At 37.2% G+C, this 25,004-nt stretch overlaps 2 protein-coding genes and 1 long non-coding RNA gene across 3 annotated transcripts in view; 1 reads left to right on the top strand and 2 right to left on the bottom strand.

The window, feature by feature from the left end:
• Positions 1-1,952: 1,952 nt before the first annotated feature.
• On the bottom strand, positions 1,953-12,867 carry LOC113685800 (uncharacterized). Its single transcript, XM_027203362.2, has 9 exons — positions 12,706-12,867; positions 11,013-11,186; positions 10,327-10,361; positions 6,897-8,112; positions 6,383-6,494; positions 4,777-4,900; positions 4,030-4,338; positions 3,126-3,331; positions 1,953-2,754 (listed from the first exon to the last, which is right to left on the bottom strand). Exons 1-9 carry the CDS (start codon positions 12,730-12,732, stop codon positions 2,666-2,668), a joined length of 2,292 nt encoding a protein of 763 aa, XP_027059163.2. The 5' UTR covers positions 12,733-12,867; the 3' UTR covers positions 1,953-2,665.
• A 156-nt stretch (positions 12,868-13,023) lies between these two features.
• On the top strand, positions 13,024-15,618 carry LOC149041267 (uncharacterized). Its single transcript, XR_016179098.1, has 2 exons — positions 13,024-13,427; positions 13,653-15,618. It is a non-coding gene; the product is annotated as an uncharacterized LOC149041267 (long non-coding RNA).
• Positions 15,619-23,181: 7,563 nt separating this feature from the next.
• Positions 23,182-25,004, bottom strand: part of LOC113685876 (uncharacterized) — a 4,260-nt gene continuing 2,437 nt past the window's right edge. The window contains exons 4-5 of the mRNA XM_027203456.2: positions 24,929-24,994; positions 23,182-24,322 (exon numbers count right to left, since the gene is read on the bottom strand). Coding sequence (XP_027059257.1) covers positions 24,266-24,322; positions 24,929-24,994 — 123 coding nt within the window. The 3' untranslated portion in view covers positions 23,182-24,265. The remainder of the gene's footprint in view (positions 24,323-24,928; positions 24,995-25,004) is intronic.

Genomic DNA, 25,004 nt, shown 5'->3' with positions numbered 1-25,004 from the left:
GGTGACATCGCAACGGAAGGGGAGCTTCAAAATTAGTTTTGTTGTACGGCGCTGTATGTTTTCAACTCGCTTTAGTAGGCCAATGGACTGTGGCGACCATACTTGGGTTGCATAGCCGAGATGGCACCGGACGATAGAAAGGTACAGTGTATGACGCGTTTGGGTGCTTTGGATGTACCTAGAAAGTCGGCGCACAAACCCGAGGATTTTTGGCTTTCGCACACTGTTCAGATACTTGTTTGTCTCAGGTGAGATTGCTTGACACCCACACCCCAAGGTCTTTCTCTGTGTCGCAAGCTTCCAAAGGCGTTTCGTTGATAGTATATGTAGGTTGAACAAGTGATTTTTTGCGGGAGATGCACTGGTATTTACACTTGGACTGATTAAATATGAGCCCGGATGATTCTAACCAACTGACAAGATTGTTAAGGTCGGATTGCAAGGCGTTACAGTCTGTGATGGAATCGATGCTCTTGAAAATCTTAGTATCATCGGCGTAACAGGCAACTCCCGAAGTCTTAACAGCGTTTGATAGATCGTCCACAAACAGCAGAAACTGTATCGTCCCTAGTAGGGACCCTTGTGGTACCCTGGAAGTAACCGGCAATTCTCGGAAAATAGCTCCGAGAACTGTAACTTGTTGCTTGCGTCCCTGTAAGTATGAACGGAACCAGTCGTAGAGTTTGCCAGTAATACCGTATTGGTGCAACCTTCCAAGTAGCTTGGTGTGATCACTTTGTCGAATGCCTTATTCATGTCAAGATATATATTGTCTATTTGTTACCGGCGTCGAGTTGACCGCCAATGTAATGCAAGACACTGCTGAGCTGGGTCACACAAGATCTACCGGCTAAAAAGCCATGCTGTTCGCGGCTGAAGAGGTGGGATATGTGATCCCGTAGACCCGCCAGGACGCAGCGCAGGAGAACTTTGGAGATGACAGGGAGAGGGGAGATAGGGAGATGATTCTCCAAAAGGTCTCTTTCCTTTCTTGAAAATGGGCACTATATTCGCGAGTTTCTAGTGTTCTGGAAAAATGCCGAGCCGCAAAGATTTGTTGAATAACATGGTCAGGGACGGTGCGATCTGGTCAGCGGTTTCAGTCTCTGACCATGTTATTCAACAAATCTTTGCGGCTAGGCATTTTTTCAGAAGAGTGGAAACTCGCGAATATAGTACCCATTTTCAAGAAAGGAAAAAGAGACCTTGTGGAGATTTATCGCCCTATCTCCCCTCTCCCTGTCATCTCCAAAGTTCTCCTGCGCTGTGTTCTGGCGGGTCTACGGGATCACATATCCCACCTCTTCAGCCACAAACGGCATGGCTTTTTAGCCGCTAGATCACTGTCGGGGACGATGTCTTCCGAATATCGCCGGGTTGAAACCAAAGGCATAAGAAGACTGTTTGACCGATGGAGCTGCAATAATCAGTGTCAAAATTAGTTGAAATATCATGTTTAAAGAGTCCTATTTATGTGTAGAATGACACTCCTGTAACTTCCACACTCTAAATCATTGACAAGACTCTCCTCCCCAGTTCAATGTTACCTGTATGTAGCTCAAAGTTCATGGGAACTCGAGAAACCTTTGTTTTGCTCTGATAGCCAAGCTACAAACATTAGCGCTAAAGCTCCAGACATCACTCAAGGAAGTACAGCCAGTCTTATTCTTGAATTTAAGAAGGTAGACTGCATGATTGTTGACGAAGATGAGAACTATCAACTAATTCGTCTAAGAAATACGTTTCTGACAGCAGACCAGATCTTCTACCAAGAGAGGTTCACGCATAAAACCCATGCAAAAAAAATTACATCAATTTTAGAGTAAAACATCGTTAACACAACCATGACCAGCTTATTGAGGGCCTGTGTTCAGAGGATCTAGATAACACGTCTTGATGGTAAAAATGCAGACACTATATTAAAATACTACCTTACAATGAATTCTACACTGTTCAGAGTAAATCATACTTTACTGAATTATCTATTGTGTTACAAATCACAGCAGTCAGTAATATCAGACCTATTTCAATACTCTTTAGACGCTTTCAGTGGTGTTGAAAGGGATACACTTCTAATACAGATATCTCCACTCCACCTACAAACTATGAAAACCTCTCATTGGAACGTTTGGAAAGTGAATAAAACTAAGGGATCAAAAAAATTAAACCAAAGACGATTGCATTTACTATTTGCACTTTCCACAATTGGAAACGAGGAGACTTTTTGGGCATTGTTCACGAGTGGCGGTAAACGTCTGTCGCTCAATTTTCTGATATTAACAACAAAAAAACGCAACGCTTTCTTTCACAAATCGTTTAGATTACCTACCAATTACAAATTTGACAGAGAATTTAAAAACAATAAAATCTCACGGTATTAAAATGACGAGTGTAATTATTAAGTTCTCACTGATATAAATAATTACTACGCATTCTATCTGTCTTTGGGTTTGTGCCAGGTGTTGTTAATATGTTTTAGCGAAATATAGAACATTTTATTTGATTCACTAAGAAATTCACACTCTGCTGATAAGTATTGCGCCTCTAATGGATTAATGAAGTTTCTAACACAGAGATGGAATGCGCGAAGAAAGACTCTAAACCATAGCCTCTAACTTTTTACACATTATGGTATATGGTAAAATTGGCCAAATGTATCAGCCACCTATTCATCAAATGAGATCTTTGTCCCTTTGTATTCCTGAATATTTCCTCTACGTGAGGCACTGAAGGGAGATCCTCCTCTTCCCCGCCCTGAAACAAAAATATAAGAACTGCTTAGAGAACAGACTGAGTTCTGTGGCATGCATAATGGCACATGAGTCATATAAGCATGGATATAACCAATTTTCAGAGAAAGTGATCCTTGGAGTTTTGACAGCAGAAAATAGCAACTTTGTGACAAATTTAAACTTCTCTGTGTACTCATCTGTTGTATTACATGGTCAGTAATCACCACAGGTGTGCTACATAACCAAACTGGCTCTCTACTTACAAAGTCACTCTTTGGTGACCACATAAAGTACCTTATCTAACAGGTGCCAAAAGGAAAAAAAAAAAACTTAATCAACTTTTTAGCTACCTTAAAGTACAATAAAAGACACGAAAATTACAAATAAACTCACCTCTTCCCCCTCCTCTGCCTCCAAAGCCACCTCTTCCTCCTCCTCTACCACCTCTACTGCCACCTCTACCACCTCCACTCCCAGGTGTGGAGCCTCTTGGTTCTGCAAAATCAAGTCGAAGGAAACGCCCATCCAATTCTTGTCCTTCCATTGTGGATATTGCAGACTGTGCATCCTCAATACTGTTAAACTCCACATAACCAAAACTGAAAAGAGGCCATGGGACAAAGGGATTAGCACAAGTCACATGAAGAGTGTTTAATCGCCAGTTACAACTAAGACATTTAATGGAAAGGATATAATAAGTGCTAAGTTACTTTCCAGTACTCAGTAATGCCTTGTTTAAAGGTTTTTACGAGGTTCAGAACAAGAGAAGTAATTCTACACATTAAAATTTTAAGTGTAGGAGACATTTGCATGTATTTAACAAAACAACATATTCTGGGGATTTCATACCTCACTAACCCAGTTGTTAGTACTGTGAGTAACGGAGCAAGGTTTTTCCACTTGGATTGATGACCCAAACAAGTTTTAAATATTCAATAACCAAGAAAATATTAATTGAAACATCTCACAAAAAGGCACATTTGCAATCGTAAGTAATAAACAAAAAGCCAACATTATGATTCTAAACAACTAAAATAGAGGACCGTGCAAAGTATTTTCTAGATGCTTATACAAAAATAAGACAGAATTGCCATCTGTTGAGAAATCATTTTCTTGTGCTTGGCTACTTGTATTTACAAGTGTTTTTCATTCCTTATTTTGCAGCATTGACTTCGCTAACACTCAATCAGTAGAGCATGGTCTCAATTTGACAGCTTCCCTTCACTACATCACTCAGTAAACAAAGCCAAGATACTGAAGGATAAAACAAACACTAAAGGCAGGTAGAGATTCTTACCCCCTTGGATTGCCCGTGTCCCTATCAGTGATGACTCGTGCGCTGACACTATCTGGGAAAGCTCCACTTAATGAGTCATTATCTGTGTTGTACGATAGACCAAGGCATATCAAGGTGGTTGATGGAGTACTTTTACCACGGCCTCTGTTAGAACCACCTCTGCCTCTCGAGTTTCCTTGTCCTCTCTCATTTTGGTTGCGTCTTTGCTCTGCTAAATTGACTCTTAACGCTCTGCCATCAAGTTCTGAACCATCAAGTTCCAATCCCTTTTGACTTTCTTCATGACTTGAAAAATCGACATAGCCAAATCTAAAATTCAAACATAGCAAACTTGAATGCGAGTAGTTCTTCAGTACATAACCTAACTCAACAATTACAAGTTCACTGAATACTTGCAGAATGATCTAGTTAAAAAAATCCTTGCTTATAGAAAGCTCTTGCAAAAGAAAAATATTTGAAAATATTGCAATTCCTCTTATTGGTAAACAGGATGTTAATTTCACATTCAGGTCAAGTTGAGAGTGCATGTACAAAGGTGCTCACTAAATTTCTTTACATTGTAAGTTTTTTTTTTGTGGCAAGACATTGCTGTACAATCAACACGATACATGAATTAATATACAAAGTTACACTATAATAACATGGAGCACAAATACAATTCCAGCTTTTCTTGGTCCTCTACATGTATAGGTGTAAATTGTATATTGTACATAAACAAAAATGTATGAAAATGGAACATAACTATACCCTCTGGACAATCCATCTCTTGTTATGATTCTCACTTCTTCTATGGTTGCACCATTGTCCTCAAACAGAGCCCGCAGGCTTTCCTCAGTGGTGTCAAAAGACAAATTTCCCACATACAGTGAAACTGAAACATTTTATATATTCTCTTTGGCATCAAAATGCAACAACAATAATTAAATAGCTTGCCTAAATTGTTAAATAATAATTGTAATAATGATAATGATAATAATAATAATAATAATAATAATAATAATAATAATAATGATAATATCTTGGCTGTGATGTTAGAGAGCAAAATCATGAAGATTTTAGATATATGAAAATTTCACATATTTGCACTGCCGTGGAAAGATGAAATTAGGAGATCCTCGCAGCTAAGAACACTACTGAAACGAGTAGTTGTAAATAGGACCTGAAAAAATTCAGGCCCGTACGGGATTTGAACCCATGACCTCTCAATACCGGTGCAGCGCTCTACCAATTGAGCTAACAAGCCAACTGGGAGCTGGTCAATGAATTGGGTACAAATAAACATCCAAGTGAATGAAGATTTTAGATATATGAAAATTTCACATATTTGCACTGCGGTGGAAAGATGAAATTAGGAGATCCTCGCAGCTAAGAACACTACTGAAACGAGTAGTTGTAAATAGGACCTGAAAAAATTCAGGCCCGTATGGGATTTGAACCCATGACCTCTGCGATACTGGTGCAGGGCTCTACCAATTGAGCTAACAAGCCAACTGGGAGCTGGTCAATGAATTGGGTACAAATAAACATCCAAGTGAATGAAGATTTTAGATATATGAAAATTTCACATATTTGCACTGCAGTGGAAAGATGAAATTAGGAGATCCTTGCAGCTAAGAACACTACTGAAACGAGTAGTTGTAAATAGGACCTGAAAAAATTCAGGCTCGTACGGGATTTGAACCCATGACCTCTGCGATACCAGTGCAGCACTCTACCAATTGAGCTAACAAGCCAACTGGGAGCTGGTCAATGAATACTGTTTGATTTGAACCCATGACCTCTGCGATGCCGGTGCCGCGCTCTACCAATTGAGCTAACAAGCCTTCTTCTTCAAAATCCTCAAAATCCTCCTTCAAAATCTTTATTCACTTGGATGTTTTTTGCTTTACTCAAACAACTAAACACCAAAATACAAGGAATCTCTCGTTTTTTACTACCTTCATGGCAAATTTGTCAACTGCATTATCAGACTCATGTTCACCATGAAGTTTTTCGCCTAATGCAGGTTTCCAAACATCTTTTTCGCATGGTATCCCTGAACAGAAGAGTCGACGATGGCCAGGCCCTGGCCCAGACTCCTCCCAACATTTAAAACTTGGCCACTAAGCACTTGTTGGTTTTCTTTTCTGTTTCGCTTTCTTTAGACTTGATTAATGTGAAAGATAGCCACAACTTCTATGTCGGTGTTTCGAAACCTTGATTGTTTGTAGCAATACAACTCTACTGAAACTTCAAACTGTATTGTTTTTATATTTTTCCAAATTCTGCGCTTCCAAATTGGGGGTGTGGCTTATCTATGGATGCGGCTTATACATGGATGTTTATGGTACTTCATTACACAAACTTAACTTACTTTTCTCAGTAACATCATCATCTTGTTTAAATTTCTTGCCTCCAGAATCTTCGCCATAAGTGTCTGCCTTTCTTTTTTGTTTATATCCTTCCTCATTTTCTATCAAAGGCTCCTGGAGAAGATAAAACACTGATGTGGTCCCTCTGTTTTGTCATCTTGTGAAACAATGCTCTTAGTTTTCCAAGTTAATGACTCAACCGACTTAAAGAAGCATTGATCTACTGTGATGTACCAAGAGAGTTACTATTGACTGGCTAAAGGATCAATTAAAAATATGAACCTTCATATAGAAGTGAATGTTGTTGCAACAATAATACAGGTGAAAGAGGTTGATTCAAAATTGAATCAATAAAGTAAATAGTTAATTTCCTATATAGGGTATGTAAATAGCAACAGTAGTTGGTCAACTGACAATAAATGTCCAACAAAAAGTCACAAAGGAAGGTCATTTAAAAACCAGCAAAGTCTAAAACCCCTGGGTTTTAACCTTAAGACAAATGTTTCTACTTTATACCTTCAGCTTCTTGGATTTCTTGGCCTTGTCTGGTTCCTCATGAAAATTGTTCTTTCGTTTCTTGGCCTGGGTTGTATCCTCAGCAGCTGGTTTATCTTCATTCTCACTCCTTGAATCTGATGTTTCTTGAGGTTTCACTTCATTACTATTAATTCCTTTCTGAGTTTTTGTTACTTTAGGTCCTTCCTCTTCATCATCTGAAGAATCTGAGCTGGAGTCAGAGGAGGCTTTCTTGGTTATCACCTCTTTCTTTTTCTTTTTTATCTCTGTGACTCCTTTTGATTTTTCTTCTTCTTCAACTGATGAATCTGAGCTGGAGTCAGAAGAAGCTTTCTTGGTTTTCACTTCTTTCTTTTTATTGTTCATCTGTGCAACTACTTTTGATTTTTCCTCTTCATCATCAGAAGAATCAGAGCTGGACTCTGAGGAAACTGCCTTAGAATTCACTTCTTTCTTTTTATTCTTAGTATCTATAGCTGCTTTTGATTTTTCCTCTTCTCCATCAGAAGAATCAGAGCTGGATTCAGAGGATGCTGCTGTAGGTTTGACTTCATTCTTTTTGTTCTTAACCTCTGGGACTGCTTTTGTTTTTTCCTCTTCTTCATCAGAAGAATCTGAGCTGGATTCAGAGCAAGCTGCTTTAGCTTTGACTGCATTCTTTTTATTCTTTATCTCTGGGCCTGCTTTTGTTTTTTCCTCTTCTTCATCAGAAGAGTCAGAACTGGATTCAGAAGAGGCTGCTTTAGGCTGCGTCATTTTTTTTTTAATTCCATTCTCTGTCCCTGCTTTTTGTTTTCCTTCCTTTTCATCAGAGGAATCTGAGCTGGATTCTGATGATGCCCTCTTAGGAGGAGGTTTCTTCACTACTTGTTGTGATTTGAGAGGTTTCTTTTGTTCTTCATGTGATGAATCAGAGCTTGAATCAGCAGGTGGTTCAACAGCCACTCCTCCAGCTGGTTTCCCATTTGACTTCTTTTGCTCAGTTTTCTTTTTAAGCTTCTTCTTTGTGGTAATTTTTGTTTTCTTGTTGTCATCTGAAGAATCAGAAGAGTCTGAAGACTGTGCTTTTGTCTGCTGTGGTGTTACCTTCATGGCTGTTTCACTATCACTTGAGGAGGACTCATCACTTGATGTGTCTCCTTGTGTGTTTTCAATTCCCCGCACTTGTGGTGCACTGAGTTTTTCCTTCTTTTGATCTTTAAAGATAGCTTGTTTTCTGAAAATAGAATGAAAAAAATCTACTATTAATAGATGATAATGTAATTATTAGTAAAAACTGCTTACGGTATTATATTTCAGAAAGATAAGGAGGAAGATTAGGTTATCAGGATCCTAGCCATTTTAAATTTGAGTGCACCAGTGGAAGAAACAACCTTGGAACTTCAATTTTGAGTCAAAGTAAACTGGCTTGTTTGTGCCCAGCAAGGTGTTTTCAAATAGATTTGGACAGAAAATACCCATGAGTGAATTGTCATACCAGTAATTGTTTTATTAGCTGTGTAATTGTTTCAGTTCTGTCCTGGCTACTTTTGTTATCTAAATGAATCAGTATCATGCAGGTTAAATATTTCAAAACATTGAAGTAAGGATGCAAAAGACCAACTTAATTTGAATGTTTCTCAATTTTAGAAGGTAGCTGTTTACAAAGAGGAACTTTTAAATATTTTTACGATGAGTTACTATTAGAAGGGTCAAAAAAACTTTCACATGTAATGACTTTCAAGGTTTGAACTGCCAACCAATCATGGTTTACGGTCAACTCGCCGACGGACCAACTCGCCGACGTATAAAATCGAGTAGAGACGTCGGCGAGTTGGTCGTCAATCCAATACAACTTATTAGAAGCTAAACATACAGAAAATTAAACGATAGTTAGTAAAAAAACATTGGACATTGGTGAACATCAAACAGAAGCTTAAACATCGATGAACATTGGTGAACATCACCAATGACTATAACAGCTTAAGACGCGAACGAGTTATTATATTGTGCGACAACAACACCGTAAAGACTCATCATGTCAATCGCTCAGATTTTTTAACGAAAACGTGGCTTTCTAGACGAGATCTTTAGTAAAAAGCATTTCTTTTTATTTGCAACAAAGTTTATAAGGATCTTAAGGCGAATAAAGCGAAGTAAACCTCACCAACGACTCTAACAGCTTCAGACGCGAACGAGTTATTGTGTGACAACAACACCGTAAAGACTCATCATGACAATCGGTCAGATTTTAAAGGAAACTTGGCTTTCTAGTCAAGATCTTTAGTAAAAAGCAATTCTTTTTATTTGCAACGAAGTTTATAAGGATCTCAAGGCGAATAAAGTAAAGTAAACATCACCAATGACTCTAACAGCTTCAAACACGAACGAGTTATTGTATGACAACAACACTGTAAAGACTCATCATGACAATCGGTCAGATTTTTTAACGAAAACTTGGCTTTCTAGACAAGATCTTTGGTAAAAAGTATTTCTTTTTATTTGCAACAAAGTTTATAAGGATCTTAAGGCGAATAAAGCGAAGTAAACCTCACCAACGACTCTAACAGCTTCAGACGCGAACGAGTTATTGTGTGACAATTAACAACACCGTAAAGACTCATCATGTCAATCGCTCAGTTTTTTTTTAACGAAAACTTGGCTTTCTAGACAAGATTTCTAGTAAAAAGCATTTCTTTTTATTTGCAACAAAGTTTATAAGGATCTTAAGGCGAATAAAGCGAAGTAAACCTCACCAACGACTCTAACAGCTTCAGACGCGAACGAGTTATTGTGTGACAACAACACCGTAAAGATTCATCATGTCAATCGCTCAGTTTTTTTTAACGAAAACTTGGCTTTCTAGACAAGATCTTTAATTGCCTAATAAAAAGAAATGCTTTTTACTAAAGATCTTGTCTAGAAAGCCAAGTTTTCGTTAAAAAAACTGAGCGATTGACATGCTGAGTCTTAACGGTGTTGTTGTCATACAATAACTCGTTCGCGTCTGAAGCTGTTAGAGTCTTGGTGAGGTTTACTTCGCTTTATTCGCCTTAAGATCCTTATAAACTTTGTTGCAAATAAAAATAATTGCATTTTACTAAAGATCTCGTCTAGAAAGCCAAGTTTTCGTTAAAAAATCTGAGCGATTGACAAGATGAGTCTTTACGGTGTTGTTGTCGCACAATAACTCGTTCGTTATAGTCATTGGTGATGTTCACCAATGTTCACCGATGTTTAAGCTTCTGTTTGATGTTCACCAATGTTCGCCAGTGTTTTTTACTAAATATCGTTTACTTCTCTGTATGTTTAACTTCTAATAAGTTGTATTGGATTGACGACTAACTCGCCGACGTCTCTACTCGATTTTATACGTCGGCGAGTTGGCGTCGGCGAGTTGGTCCGTCGGCGAGTTGACTGGTTACTCCAATCATACTCCATAGATGAATACCTTGACCCAGCTTCATCCTCATCTGAACTTGAGTCCTGTTGAGGATAAAAGATATTCATTAAAAGGCAAAAATATGAAGAAAGCAGAAAGCGACCCATGAAAAAATTTCTACAAATATGTGTAGAGGTAAAATCTTGTACTGTATAGCAATGCTAAAAAGACACAAGACCTTGTTCTCTCAAAGAAGTAAATTATCCAATAATAAAGGGTATTTAGGTGAAAAAGGTAAAATTCCTGAAAGGTTTCTTCTGTATGATCAAAATAGGGTGAACACTAAGGTATCTTAAGGATTGAATAACATTCCAGGTCACTCCAGATAACTCTGTAGGTCACTTCGCCCTTGTGAAGACAGTGATTTCTGAATGATCAACACTTCTTTAAACTGACCACCAGATATCTGATTGACTATTCACTGACCACATGCCCCTAATTGAGATAATGTTAAGCCTGAGAGGCCAGCTAGGGGGTCAGTCAATATTCCAAGTTCACCTATGATTTTATTTCCAACATCTTCAAATATAACATGCATCAAGTAATTAACAAATCTTAGTGTATCTATAGTAATACTTCAATTCATTTGATGGTTCCATTATCTCATCTTCCAATGTTTCCTACTTATCATGACATACCATACTACAAAAAGACAAAACAAAACAAACAAAGGGAACCTGTATCTCTACACTTACATCCGAGTCTGAAGGGGGCTGAACTGGAGGAGGCTTCTCTGGTTTTCCTTTACCTGCCTTTTTCTGGATTTTAGCCTTGACTTTCTTTGTTCCATTAATTGTATGAGGTTTCTGTTTCTTAACCTTGGACTTTTTCTCTTTGTCAAGCTTTTTAGATACATCTACTGCCTTTTCCTGAATAAAAATATCAATTTTTGTGTGCTATCATATTGGCTGCTTTTTTTAAATTTTACATTCATGGTTGTTCACCTTATGTATTATGCCACAACAACAAACTCCTGTACATGGCCATATATCCTAAGTATGTGCTACTCATAAGGGTTCCACTCACTCTCATGGTCAGTTATCAGTAACCAAAGTTATCATTTTTTTAAATAAACCTTTGTGTTGTGTTTTAGATTCCTGAAACACTATGATAAACTACAACTGGACATTATCAGTTTTATATAACTCTCTGAAATTAATTTTGAAAAGCATGTGTTTCAAGCATTGGCCTTTTAACAAAGAGAAGAGTTGTTCTGACAACTAAATGTAGACAGCATTTTGTTGTGATCAGGGACCTTCCCTTCAACCCTCAGCTTTTTAAAATTAACTTAAGCAGGGCTACCAAGTTTATTTTACTTGGAAATTGCCATGTGGTGACCAAAAATCATCAAGTGATTGCTTGAAACAAATGTTGGTCACTAAAAGAAGGAAAAAGACACTTAGTGCAATTGTGCATGATAGAAAAAACTGCTAGCCACAGCAATATTGTCTTTGGAAAAAGCAGAATGGCTGGCATTGGTTTTTGGAGATTCGTATGATATGACAAGGCTCAAAACTCTTGTGACCACGGTAAATGTTATCTCTGACTTCATACCTACATGACCACCGAACACACGTCACTACCTGGGTGGCTTGTGTCGTAAATTTAGTTACCAAAATGTTTTCTCTAACTGCCACAAAAATCATTCGAATCTTGCAGCGCTTCTTCAGAGGTTTAACTACCACTTTCAACTTCTGGTTGTTAATGAAATACGAGTTCCAATTGCAAACTCTTTTTCTGTCTCTCTGTAATCCTTTGAAGACGAATTTACACGTGCACCGAGGATCAGTTTTCTATGCTTGAGAGTAAACATGCTTTGGATGGTAAACAGAAGTTGAACAGAGAGACTACGCAATGAAAAGAAAGTTACTTTTGTTTTTCCCCTCGCCGGAATAATCGCCAACTGATTAGATGAACACTGATCCTTGAAGTTTCAACGGCTGAAAGTATGTGGCCAAAAAGGTTTTGAGCCTTGTCGTTCGCTCAAAATTCGACCTCGACATTCCGTTGCTTAAAAATGATCAACACTCTTCCTCCCAGAGATAAAAGCCAAAATTTTAAAGAGTTAAAAGAAGTTTGACGACGTTTGTGTTGCGCAATTTAAACACGTGCTCAGCTGCCGGGAAACAATTTTTTGCAGCGACGCTAAGCCCTTGATTTCCTTTTGCTCACTTCATAACTTAACCTCAATGGAAATGCCACATTTTTTAAATAGCTCCATGCGCTTTTAAACAGCCCATGGAAGATTTGAGAAACTCACTTTCATGTTAGTTGAATTGTAGTTTACTTTGATTTCGATTTAACATAACAGATTGCCTCTCTAAACCACGTTTATACACCAGACTAACCCCAAAAATGTGGAAAGAAGAGAAAAGATGCTTTCCTTACCTTCTTGGAAGTGTCAGACTTCGCCATTTTCGAAGTGATTACAACAAGCCCGCAAAAAAAAAGGACCACGATTCCTCTCCCACGTGTTCGAAGAGATACGACTCGAGGGAAAAAGGCTGCTACAGATTATTTATCTAAAAGTTAAGGTAGATTGGTAACGAATAAAAACAATCCCATGAACCCCTATTCTCTCCAACATGATCTCGAGACCGAAATTACGATTATCGTTATTTCTAAATTGGCACCAAATTTATGGATATAGTAATTTCGTGGCACTCTTTACCAATCCTCTTTACACGTGTTAAATAAAGAGAAGGACTCGGTTCCACTGTCTTACAGCATTCAAGATGGCGGAGGAAAGGGGTAAATGTGCGTTCAGTTGTGATCAGCATGATCTCGACACCAAAATAACGATTATCGTTATTTCTAAATTGGCCCTGAAATAACGAATATCATAATTTCAGTGCATGTCTGAGACCTTCGGGCTCGAAGCTTGGGAACTAGTATTCAGGGAAAGATAAAATGGCGGCTTACGGCGGCGAAGGAAATCTCAGTAGTTTAATATTTAGCGTGAAAAGGCTTGGGTGTTGTGATCTGGTTCTCAAGTAAAAAAAAAAATCACGCGATCACGGTCTGCAATGGCCCTACCACCTTTTGAACAACAAGAAAACATTGAAACGGTGGTAAAAAGCAGCAAGTTTCGAAGTCTAAACGAAAGATGGGTAAGCTGAGTTTCAGTCAAATATCATGACATTTGGGATGTAATTTCGATACCGAATAAATAGTTCTACATGGTTATACATGCATAGGATTCTGTTGTGTTCACGTGAAGGCCATTTCAGCCATTCCTGCCACTTGTAAGTGGTAGGAAATAAAAGATATGTATAGTTGTTTCGTATTGAAGCCCTGTGAAATCAAAAATTTGATTTATTTCTTCTTTGTTTTAGGTGGTCATTATCCATTACTTTTGGAAGTCGATGCTGATGAGAAAGAAAAATGTTTATGATTATTTCTTCTCTCGAACATTTTACTATTTAGGTACCAAATAATCTTGATATTGAAGATCATTGCATCCATTATGAAAAAATTACCCTTGATTGCTTTGTCAACTGGAATGTATAATGTAATATACCTTGTGATTTGTGGGATTTTTACAAGTAATCTAGAAATACTTGAAGAGGGTAATGATGTACTTAATGCAGAGCATTTGGTACAAAGTCTGCTTTGCTGTAATCTACCTGAAGGTGCTTTTTATATGCTAGTAACACTTGCACAGCCCAGTCAAAATGTTCTTTAGTAGTAGTCAAGCTGGCTGTTGTAATTATAGGCAGCAGAGGCCAAACCTCATCCTGAAAAGCAGTCTGAAAGGTGTGAAGTCAGTGGAAGATACTTCATTGTAGGTGGCCAAATTGCAGACTGTCAGCCCATTTTGAGTGAGTAGTTAAACTCAAGATCGGCTATTTTAACTAATTTTATTGAGAGCCAAATCCTGCAAGGCTTATATTCTGTATTAATTTGAAGTGTTACTTTTATGTTTCTTATTTTGCAGTAACTGGGCTTGTTGTGGCCATTTTTCTCTCAAACATTTTTTTCAGCTTAGTCAAAACGTTTTTTAGAAGTAGGCAAGCTTGCTATAGTAACAGAAGGTAGAGACCAAACCTTGTCCAGATTAGACGCCTAACAAATGTTCTGTGTGGAAAGCCAAATCCCTGGTTACCGGCACATTTTGACTAGGCTATTTGTTATTTAGCTACTCTTATTATTAAAGATTACTGCATTCCTTTTTAATAATTTGCTGCCAATTGTATGCTGTATATAGCTTATGATTTGTGTGATTTTCAAGAGTAAATTAGAAATACCTGAAGATGGTAATGATGTACTAGATAACGTACTTGATGCAAAGCAATTTTGGCACAAAGTGTATGCCTTGTCCTCAGGTGATTTTAACATGCTAATAAGATTTGTTATTCAAATAATATACATCAGCTGGAATGGGAATATTGAAAGAAAAATAATAATATTTAACCATAACAAGTTTTGGTTTTATGTCCAAATTAAGCACTTAGTTGAAGATCACTGCACTGATCAGGCCCCGAAGGCCAAAAAAGAGTTGTCTGCTGTTAGTTTAATTTTTGTCATTTCTATTGATTTATTTTATTTATCAATGTTTCTTTGAGTTATAATTCATTGACCTCTTTCAATAGTGCAGGTTCGCTCGTGTAACCTAATCCCACATGTATGTATGTACAATCTCAGTTGAAATTTAAAGTGGCAGGCAAGCTGGCAATAGTAATAGGCAGCAGAGGCCAAATCTTGTCCTGAATAGAAGTCTGACATGTGTGAAATTGGCAGCTATTTCATTGTAGGTGGCCAAATTGTTGGCTGCAGCACATTTTGACCTGGCTGATTGTGTGTGTGTTATGTATGTGTTCTTCTTTTTAGGTGTTAAACAGGTCAAAGTACCGAAAAAAACCTCTGTGATAACTTGGTAGTCTAAGATGTAAAAATTTTTAATAATAAGGTAAAGCTTGATCATTCTTAAGAGTTTGCATCTGTTCTAAAAGTTTTGGGGAGAGTTAGGGGAGCATTATTTATACAAATGTATTTAAAAAGTAACAAAAAAATAAAAAGAACTAGGGCAAAATCCCAATTTGCTTTAAAAGTTTATTTTATTAAGAGCATAATTCTGGATATAGCTTGGGATTTGTGTGATTTTCACAAATTGTTAGGTTGTTATGTAAACTTAATTTACAGGAACCTTGTTAGTTTTCAGCTTCAAGAACAAGTACATAATTGCAGGAAAAGCTTGAAGCTTGAAAAATTGACTGATGAAACTGGAACAGATGTCATGAGATTTGTACAATAGGTTGGCCTGGGAGGGACCAAGAATTAAAGAATTCATTGATTCTCTTACACCTTTTGTCTGCATAGTGTGCTTCTGTAGAGCTTAGTTATTGCTGTAGAAAACGTTTTTGGAGGGCCCTTGAGATCACTCACTTTTGAGCTAGTTGCCCCTAGGGAAGAGGATATCTGTACTTATTATCTCCCTGGGGGGGGGGGGTGAAGGGTTAAAGACTGATTCTTCTCCAGTAGCCACAAGTACCCCTGCATATGGAAATTTTGAACACTATTACAGGGCTAGTACCCTCATTTCATACTTGAATTTCTAATTTAGTGTAAGTTACGACAAATAATGAATGTAAATTCATCTTGGTTGTACAGGTTATATCCAGCAGTCCTTAAAAAAAAATAAAAAGGTATTTTTCTGAATTAAAAAAAAAGTGTTCTTGCTTCAAAGTAAGTGCATGATATGTCATTCAATTAATGCTCTAGCAGAGTTTTTGTTTGAAATGCCAAAATCAACTTCATGAGTAAGGACAAAAAAAAAGGCAATAAGCAAATGTTCCTCTGTATCCTTTATGTCAATTTGGGCTGAAAAACAGGTTTTTTTCCTTTTGCAAAAATTAGCTTATTTCACGACCAAAAACGATGCAAACAAGCTGAAACGTTATGTTTTCAGCAAAACAGCGATAGAATCTGCGAAAAAACAATGGAGACAAGCTAACACACAGTGTTCTCAGTAAAATTTGGGCAAACAAAACCTTAAAAACCAAAAAAAAAAACAATTGCGCTGACTTACCCATTTTTTGCCAAGATAACTGCCAAAACACTGAAAACTAGCTTGAAACTACATGTTTTTCACAAGATCGCGACGAAATCTGTCTAAAAACTCCAAAATACGGCAGAAATGTACGATTTTTGCAAAATTTTTCGCTAAAGTTGACAAAAACACTAAATTCGACTGAAAAACACGTTTGTTTTTTTTGCAAAAATAAGCTTATTTCAGTTTTAAAAACGCTGCAAAAAATGTTCTCAGCAAAATAGTTTAAGAGTCTGTGGGAAAACACAAAAACCAAGCTTAAACCAAGTGTAAATTGATAAAAAGGCCCGAATTGCGCATTTTGGCAGTTATTTTGGCAAAAAATGGTATATTTTGATTTCAAGCAAACTTTCAAGTAGCTGTTAAAGTTTAGAGCCAAACACAATACCAAAAAAAAATTGGATGTTTTCAGAAAAAATTGTGACCCTCAGCCTAATCATAATCCCACCCTACCCAAGCCCTAACTCTAGCTGCGAGCTATCCTAACCCTAACCCTAACCCCGGGTTAGGGTTAGGGCTCGGGTTAAGAACGGAACTTTTCACTTCAGTCAAAATGATGCAACTGGTTAACATGGTCCAACCAGCCAAAACAAGATAAAATGGTTTAAACGGTGAAAAGATTTTAAATACGTGACATGGTCCAATCGGAAGAAACGATCTCACTTAGTAAAATGGTGCGACTGGTTAACATGATCCAACTTGATAAAATGATGCCAATATCTAAAATGGACAAGCTGGTTTAAATAATCCAACCAGTTGAAATGGTTTAACTGGATAATGCATGTGTAAACAGTGAAATTGGTTCAAATAATTCAGGTAAGGATGGTAACATTAGTTAAAAAGATCCAGCATATTACAGTGGTTCAACTGGTAAAAATAATCATCCAACTACTAAAAGTTATTAAACCCCAATCAATTAATCCAACCGCTTCAAATAATCTAACTGGTCAAAATTCTTCAGGTGGTTATTTAAGTGAAAAAGGTGACAAAATCTTCTTAAAAATATTTTTGAAGAGGCTTACACCCTTACCCTAAACACTAACCCTACCCCCAAACCCTAACCCCAAACCTTCACCCTAGCCTTAACCACAACCGCAGACCCTCTAACCCTAACACTAAGCCTAAACCCTAACCCTAACTCTAGCCCCACACCATAACCCTAAAACCTAACCCTAAACCCTAAACCCTAACCTATAGCCCTTAACCTAGACCTAACTCTAACCCTAACCCTAACCCTAACCCCAACCTTCTCTATCTATCCTGTAAGTGTACCAGTCGGCCTATCGTTTGTTTTTCAGTAAACTTTCAAGTAGTTACTGAAATTTACAAACACAATACCAAAAACCCTGCAATTGAATGCTTGTAGAAAAATATTAACGCCAACCCTAAGCATAGCCTCATCCTAGCCTTAACCCTAATTCTAACACTAAACCCCGCTAACTCTAAGCATAATTTTACCCTAGCCCTAGCCCTGATTGTAACACTAAACCCCTCTGACCCGAAGCAACCCAAACTCTAACCCTAACCAGGTAATGGGCTCCTGCCCTAACCCTATCCTCAACCCTGACTTAAACCCTTTACCATAGCTTAGGATTGGTTTGGGGTTTGGGTTAGGTTTAGGATAGCACAGAGTTAGAGTGAGCACAGGACGAAATAGCATGATTCCGTAATTCGGAAAAATGAAACTCTATGTTTCCACATCATTCACTTCTTCCTTGGACCTGTTATGTTTCCGTTATGATTCCTGAACGGAAATATGACGACACGTTTCCGTTGCATTTCTGTCAACGGAATATTATCATCGCCTGTTTCCGTTACGTTTCCTTGTACGGATTCAAACTTTTACCGTCAAGTAAAACATATACTTATAAAGTGCTGTACAGTTCTTACACCACGTTACCATGAAGACGTGATCGTTCGAGGACAACAAAGGCAAATTGACGTGCATTAGGTGTGTACGTTCATAGGAATCATAAGAAGTCCTAGAAGCTTCGATGTTTTACACTGAGCTATGTGCATGTTAATTTTGGAACTGTTTCGAAACCTTACAAAATTGAATTTTTTAAACTTACTCTGTGCTTAGATTTTTAAGCAGCTGGATCATTTGAGCCAGTTTAGTCACTCAAACCAGCAATACAATACTAGGCTAACTGGATAGTTTTAGGGTTAGGATTTTCAAGTAGGCACACGCAGTTGTGTGGATATTGTGGTACATGGAGTTTAGTAGAGTGTAGATTTTAGCAGTATTTGCCAGTGTTGACATATTTATAAAATTATGGTTCCAAAGTGCGTGTCACTGTTGAGAACCCAAGAAAATCATGAGAAAGTCGCCGATGGATTAGCCATAAAAATAAGCCCAACTCTGAGTCAATGCCAAACCACAAGAAAGTTGTGAAACTCGCACCAATGTAAAAAAAAAAAAAAAACAACTGAGGTTCGAAGTATGGGTCGCTAACATCCTATGAAAATCATGGGAAAGTCGAGGAGATTGGTCATGGTACCAACCAATGCCACTTTCCCATGAAAATCAAGAAACCTGTGGTAACTAGCCAACATATGCTAGAATGACAATCTTTAATAAAATTCATATCTAATAAGGATGTGTGAAATGGCCAATATCGCTCTTGGCCGAGATACTGGTTTGCCGTGTTTTGGCAGTTATTTTGGCGAATATGGTTAAAATCAAATCTGTGTAAAAACAGTAAAATCAACGAGTTATTGAGGTTCGTCAACATAGGGAGGGTCCTCTTAGTCTAGAGAAAAACTTTTGCCCACGGCTAAAGGCGTTAAATTAATAAATTGATAAATTAATAAATTGATATATCTGGGCGGCATATCAAACAGCAACACTAAACTTCTCCTTTTCTCACAGCTTTTTCCCCTTTTTCCCCTTTTCTTTGTTCATTCCATTTTTTTTAAAGTGAAAACTCGTTTTGGAGGCATAAAGGTCCCTAAAGCAACGTTTCAAGATTTTATGGCGATCTTGTGAAAAACATGCAGTTCCAGCTAGTTTAGAGGGTTTTGGCAGCTATTTACACAAAAAGTGGGTAAAATCAGCCCAATTTGTCGTGTTTCTGACGGTTTTTACGCGTTTTTTCCCCAAATTTTACTGAGAACACTGCGTTTTAGCTGGAATAAATAAGTGTTTTCACATGGATTGTATCCCTATTTTGTTAAAGACATCGTGCTTTTGAATGTAAAATAGGCTGATTTTTGCACAAAAAAAAAAAAGTGTTTTTCAGGTCGAATTGAGCGCTTTTGTCAACTTTTGCGTAAAATTTGGCAAAAACTCGTGCGTTCTGCCAGATTTTGGTGTTTTTAGATAGATTTCATTGCAATTTTACGAAATACATGTAGTTTCAGCTAGTTTGCAGCGTTTTGGGCTTGAGACCGGCAAGAGTGATGGTAGACACTCTTAGCAGAGATAATTGTGCTAGCAGATATTAAAATTTCACCTTTAAAGACAATAAATTAATTGAACACAAGAAAAAGGAAACTTTATAAAAAAATTAGAATAATGGCGGGTAGAAAAGAGGGCTGCACTAAAGATTATGTACTTGTGTTCTTGAAGCTGAAAATTAACAAGGTTCCTAACAACTTCTGAAAATCACACAAATCCCAAGCTATATCCAGGGTTTTCTCTTAATAAAATTAACTCTAAAAACAAATTGGAATTTTACCTTGGGCCTTTTTTTTTACTTTTTATGTACATTATTTATGTATAAATAATGCTCCCCTGACCCTCCCCCAAATTTCCAGAACAAATGGAAACTCTTAAGAATGATCAAGCTTTACCTTATTATTTAAAATTTTTACATCTTGAATTATCAAGTTATCACAGAGGATTTCTTGGTACTTTAACCTGTTTAACACCCTAAAAGAAGTGCACATATATACTACACACAATCAGCCCAGTCAAAATGTGCCACAGCTGACAATTTGGCTGCCTGCCACAATATAGCTGCCGCTAACTTCACACTTTTCACACTTCCATTCAAGACAAGGTTCAGCCTCTGCTGCCTATTACTATCACCAGCTTGCCTTCCACTCAAAAACATTTTGACTGAGCTCATCCATACATACATACATAAGTGGGAGATTAGGTTACATGAGCGAACCTGCACTATGGAAAGAGATCAATGAATTACAATTCAAAGAAACATTGATAAATAAAATAAATCAATAGAAATGACAAAAATCAAACTAACAGCAGACAGTACTCTTTCAGCCTTCTGGACCTGAGCAGTGCAGTGATCTTCAACTAAGTGCTTAATTTGGACATAAAACCAGAACTTGGTATAGCTAAATATTATTATTTTTCTTTTAATATTCCCACTCCAGCTGATGTGTATTATTTGAATTACAAGTCTTATTAGCATGCAAAATCACCTATGGACAAGGCACACACTTTGGACATAAAACCAGAACTTGGTATAGCTAAATATTATTATTTTTCTTTTAATATTCCCACTCCAGCTGATGTGTATTATTTGAATTACAAGTCTTATTAGCATGCAAAATCACCTACAGACAAGGCACACACTTTGCACCAAAATAGCTTTGCATCAAGTACATTATCTAGTACATCATTACCATCTTCAGGTATTTCTAATTTACTTGTGAAAATCACACAAATCATAAGCTATATACAGCATACAATCAACAGCAAATTATTAGAAAGGAATGCAGTAAATTTTAATAAGAATATTACTAAGTAGTTAAATAACAAATAGCCCAGTAAAATTGTGCCCGTTGCTGGGAATTTGGTTCTCAATAAAATTAGCTAAAATAGCCAATCTTGAGTTTTACTGCTCACTCAAAATGGGCTGGCAGCTTACAATTTGGCCGCCTACAATGAAGTACCTTCCGCTAACTTCACATTTTTCAGACTGCTTTTCAGGAAGAGGTTTGGCCAGCTTTTCTACTACTCAAAAACATTTTGACTGGGCTATGCAAGTGTTACTAGCATATAAAAAGCACCTTCAGGTAGATTACAGCAAAGCAGACTTTGTACCAAATGCTCTGCATTAAGTACATCATTACCCTCTTCAAGTATTTCTAGATTACTTGTAAAAATCCCACAAATCACAAGGTATATTACATTATACATTCCAGTTGACAAAGCAATCAAGGGTAATTTTTTCATAATGGATGCAATGATCTTCAATATCAAGATTATTTGGTACCTAAATAGTAAAATGTTCGAGAGAAGAAATAATCATAAACATTTTTCTTTCTCATCAGCATCGACTTCCAAAAGTAATGGATAATGACCACCTAAAACAAAGAAGAAATAAATCAAATTTTTGATTTCACAGGGCTTCAATACGAAACAACTATACATATCTTTTATTTCCTACCACTTACAAGTGGCAGGAATGGCTGAAATGGCCTTCACGTGAACACAACAGAATCCTATGCGTGTATAACCATGTAGAACTATTTATTCGGTATCGAAATTACATCCCAAATGTCATGATATTTGACTGAAACTCAGCTTACCCATCTTTCGTTTAGACTTCGAAACTTGCTGCTTTTTACCACCGTTTCAATGTTTTCTTGTTGTTCATAAGGTGGTAGGGCCATTGCAGACCGTGATCGCGTGATTTTTTTTTTTACTTGAGAACCAGATCACAACACCCAAGCCTTTTCACGCTAAATATTAAACTACTGAGATTTCCTTCGCCGCCGTAAGCCGCCATTTTATCTTTCCCTGAATACTAGTTCCCAAGCTTCGAGCCCGAAGGTCTCAGACATGCACTGAAATTATGATATTCGTTATTTCAGGGCCAATTTAGAAATAACGATAATCGTTATTTTGGTGTCGAGATCATGCTGATCACAACTGAACGCACATTTACCCCTTTCCTCCGCCATCTTGAATGCTGTAAGACAGTGGAACCGAGTCCTTCTCTTTATTTAACACGTGTAAAGAGGATTGGTAAAGAGTGCCACGAAATTACTATATCCATAAATTTGGTGCCAATTTAGAAATAACGATAATCGTAATTTCGGTCTCGAGATCATGTTGATTCTCTCACGATCCGTAACGGCTCAACCTCATCCCCAGTAGTTTTCGGTCAGAATTTTGATAGATCAGAGACGGCAAATAGAATACCTCCGTGGGGTCATTACCGGGAGACTTCAACCCTCAGAGTTTTTTTTTCAGGTAATGATGCAGCTATCTTTAAAACTGATAAGGAATCTCCCGGGAGGAGGTTCACCCACCCCCTGCCGTCCACACAAACACACAGTACCACGTTTAGGTGATGCAGTTGTGAAAATGGACCAATTTTGGCGTTTCTTTTAGCCTACTTTGCATCAATTTCAATTCCAATTTTTTAAGGAAGAATTTGAAACAACATATGAAAAAATACAGGATAGAAAATTTGGATCTTTTAATTAATATTTTACTGCCAACCATTGCAGCTTCATTGTTGGCACATGTAAACAAATGGAAGTATAGCACAAATAGTATGTTGCGGTGCTTAACATAGGCTAGGGAGATAACCTGCTGCGGTGGTTTATTTTGTTAACCTTGCAGTATGGCAGGGATAGAGCATCCCTTCTTTTATTCCCCTAGAGCTTACAAATTTTTGCTCTGCTGTTCCTATTGCACCACGATAGAGACACCTGACACAGGTCTAAGTAGGAGGTGACTGCTGCCTCACACAACCATACTCCATCTTATAGAGCTCTTTGTAAATTTATATAAACACCCTTACAATTTCCCCAGTCCTGGAAAAAAATATTTGCAAGGGAGGTAGAAGGAAAAACAAAACTCCAGGTTTCAGATGCTAATTCTGAAACAAGTGTCACTTAAACATAATTTTAATTCTTAAACAACAACCATTCTGAGGGAAAGAATGACAATTTAAATGAATACAACTGACTTGCGCTAATGAACAAGAAAATCAAGTGATGTCCTCCATCCATGCTGATGTTTTAAAAACATCAATTTTGATTTCCCCTTGTGCTTTGACTATATCTTTGTTCATGTGACATTTCCCTATGACTACTTTTCTCTGACCAGGGAGAGGCAAGCAAACCCAGCCCCTTATATTCCTCAATCACATCCCTTTGTTTTTTTCTGGGTTAGACTTAAGGAGACTTCAATGGCATGTGCAAAATTATAACATTGCTTTATATTAAGAGTGAAGAATTCAAATATACAGACCAGACTTCCCATCATTTTTTATCAAAATACATACCCTTAATCCAAGCTGTCTTCCCCTATTTCATTTATCTTAATTTCACATCCAGACTTATTCATTTATCCTAGAGATGCTCAAATATTCCTCAAAGTTTTCTACAAGTTCTGCCCATTTCAGAGCAAACTTCAGTAACAACGGTTGCAAATGTATCATTGGAAGGGTATAGAAGGCCGCAAAGATACATAAGCTGATAGTTAGATCAGGGAAGTAGGCAAATTTACCAGGAGTGTGAGCAGGTGAAACTTGAGCAAAGAGACCTCACCATATTGATACAGCAGTTGATATCTGGTTCACAGCAAAAGGGCTTCATTACCCTCAAGCCATCATGCTTTTTCAATTTTTGGCTACCTCAGATAACAGATATCTTGAAAAATTACCTAATGTGACAAAATTAACAGAAACAACTTCTAAAATCATTAGGTAAATAAAACTGGAGCGCAGTCAAAAAACATTTCATGCACTCAACTTAAAAAAAATTTATGTAACTTCTCCACTTCAAAGAAAAGAGATATTGTGGTATGACAAAGAATACGCAAGCAGCTTTTAAAAAAAAATATAACAAATTTCCTAGTATCTATTGAATGACAGAGCTGCTACCTGGCGATTAAAACCTCTCCACTCTTACAACCAGAGCTGCCATAGCTAAAAATTGTTCAAAATAGCTCAGTGGAGGTTACATAAATTATTAAATGGCTGCCAGTAAACCATCTTTCAGGCGACTCTTTGCAAGTTCTGACAGGGCCTGTAAACAAAGCAACAAATAATTAAAAATTATAGTCAACTTCCACTAACATCATGTAATTTATTTTTGCATTTTGCGTGAATTTGATTGAAAATCATTATCTTTCACCATGCTTGAAAAAAACAAACAAACAAACAAACCAACAAAAAAAAAACAACAACAGCCACCATTCAATACAGTAAATTGCATTAATTCAGGGTCTGTTTTGTAATGAACCACAGTTATTGTCCACAGCAAATATCATAATAACCAAAACAACTAGTTTTCACCCAACACCCCAACCAAGAAAGGAAAACAAGAAAAGTGAAACACGAGTGAGCATTAACTTGTATTTTATGACTTCCTTTTTGGTGTTTATGAATTCTTCTGCTTACACTTCAAAGGAACTCTTAATATTCCTTGATACTTCTTGGTAAAAGACATTAATCATGATATAAGGAGTCAAATTTCAGTAAAGAAAACATAACTGCCATACTATGGCTAGCATATGTTTGGTTTGGGTCCATAAAACATCTTAAGCTTATAGAATTTTTCTCTATCTGCCCATTTCTGAGAGAACATGCTTTCATTTTGCAATATAACAACCTAATTACTAAACACACAGACCTTGAAAGATCTGGGTTCATGTATAGCAAGGTCTGCAAGGATCTTCCTGTTTAACTGGATATTGCACTGACAAAGA

The sequence above is a fragment of the Pocillopora damicornis genome, chromosome 8 (assembly GCF_964200805.1).
Source record: "Pocillopora damicornis chromosome 8, jaPocDami1.2, whole genome shotgun sequence".
NCBI lineage: Eukaryota > Metazoa > Cnidaria > Anthozoa > Scleractinia > Pocilloporidae > Pocillopora > Pocillopora damicornis.
The sequence above is the reverse complement of the archived record's forward strand: the minus strand, read 5'-3'. Positions and strand labels throughout refer to the sequence as shown.

What these genes read in the sequence shown, in the direction of transcription:
- LOC113685800 (XM_027203362.2), bottom strand. Translation starts at nt 12,732, where the DNA reads ATGGCGAAGTCTGACACTTCCAAGAAG. An exon ending in AGTCTGACACTTCCAAGAAG is followed by an intron (nt 11,187 to 12,705) that starts GTAAGGAAAGCA and finishes ATTTTTATTCAG; the next exon opens with GAAAAGGCAGTAGATGTATC. An exon ending in GACACGGGCAATCCAAGGGG is followed by an intron (nt 3,332 to 4,029) that starts GTAAGAATCTCT and finishes GCCTCTTTTCAG; the next exon opens with TTTTGGTTATGTGGAGTTTA.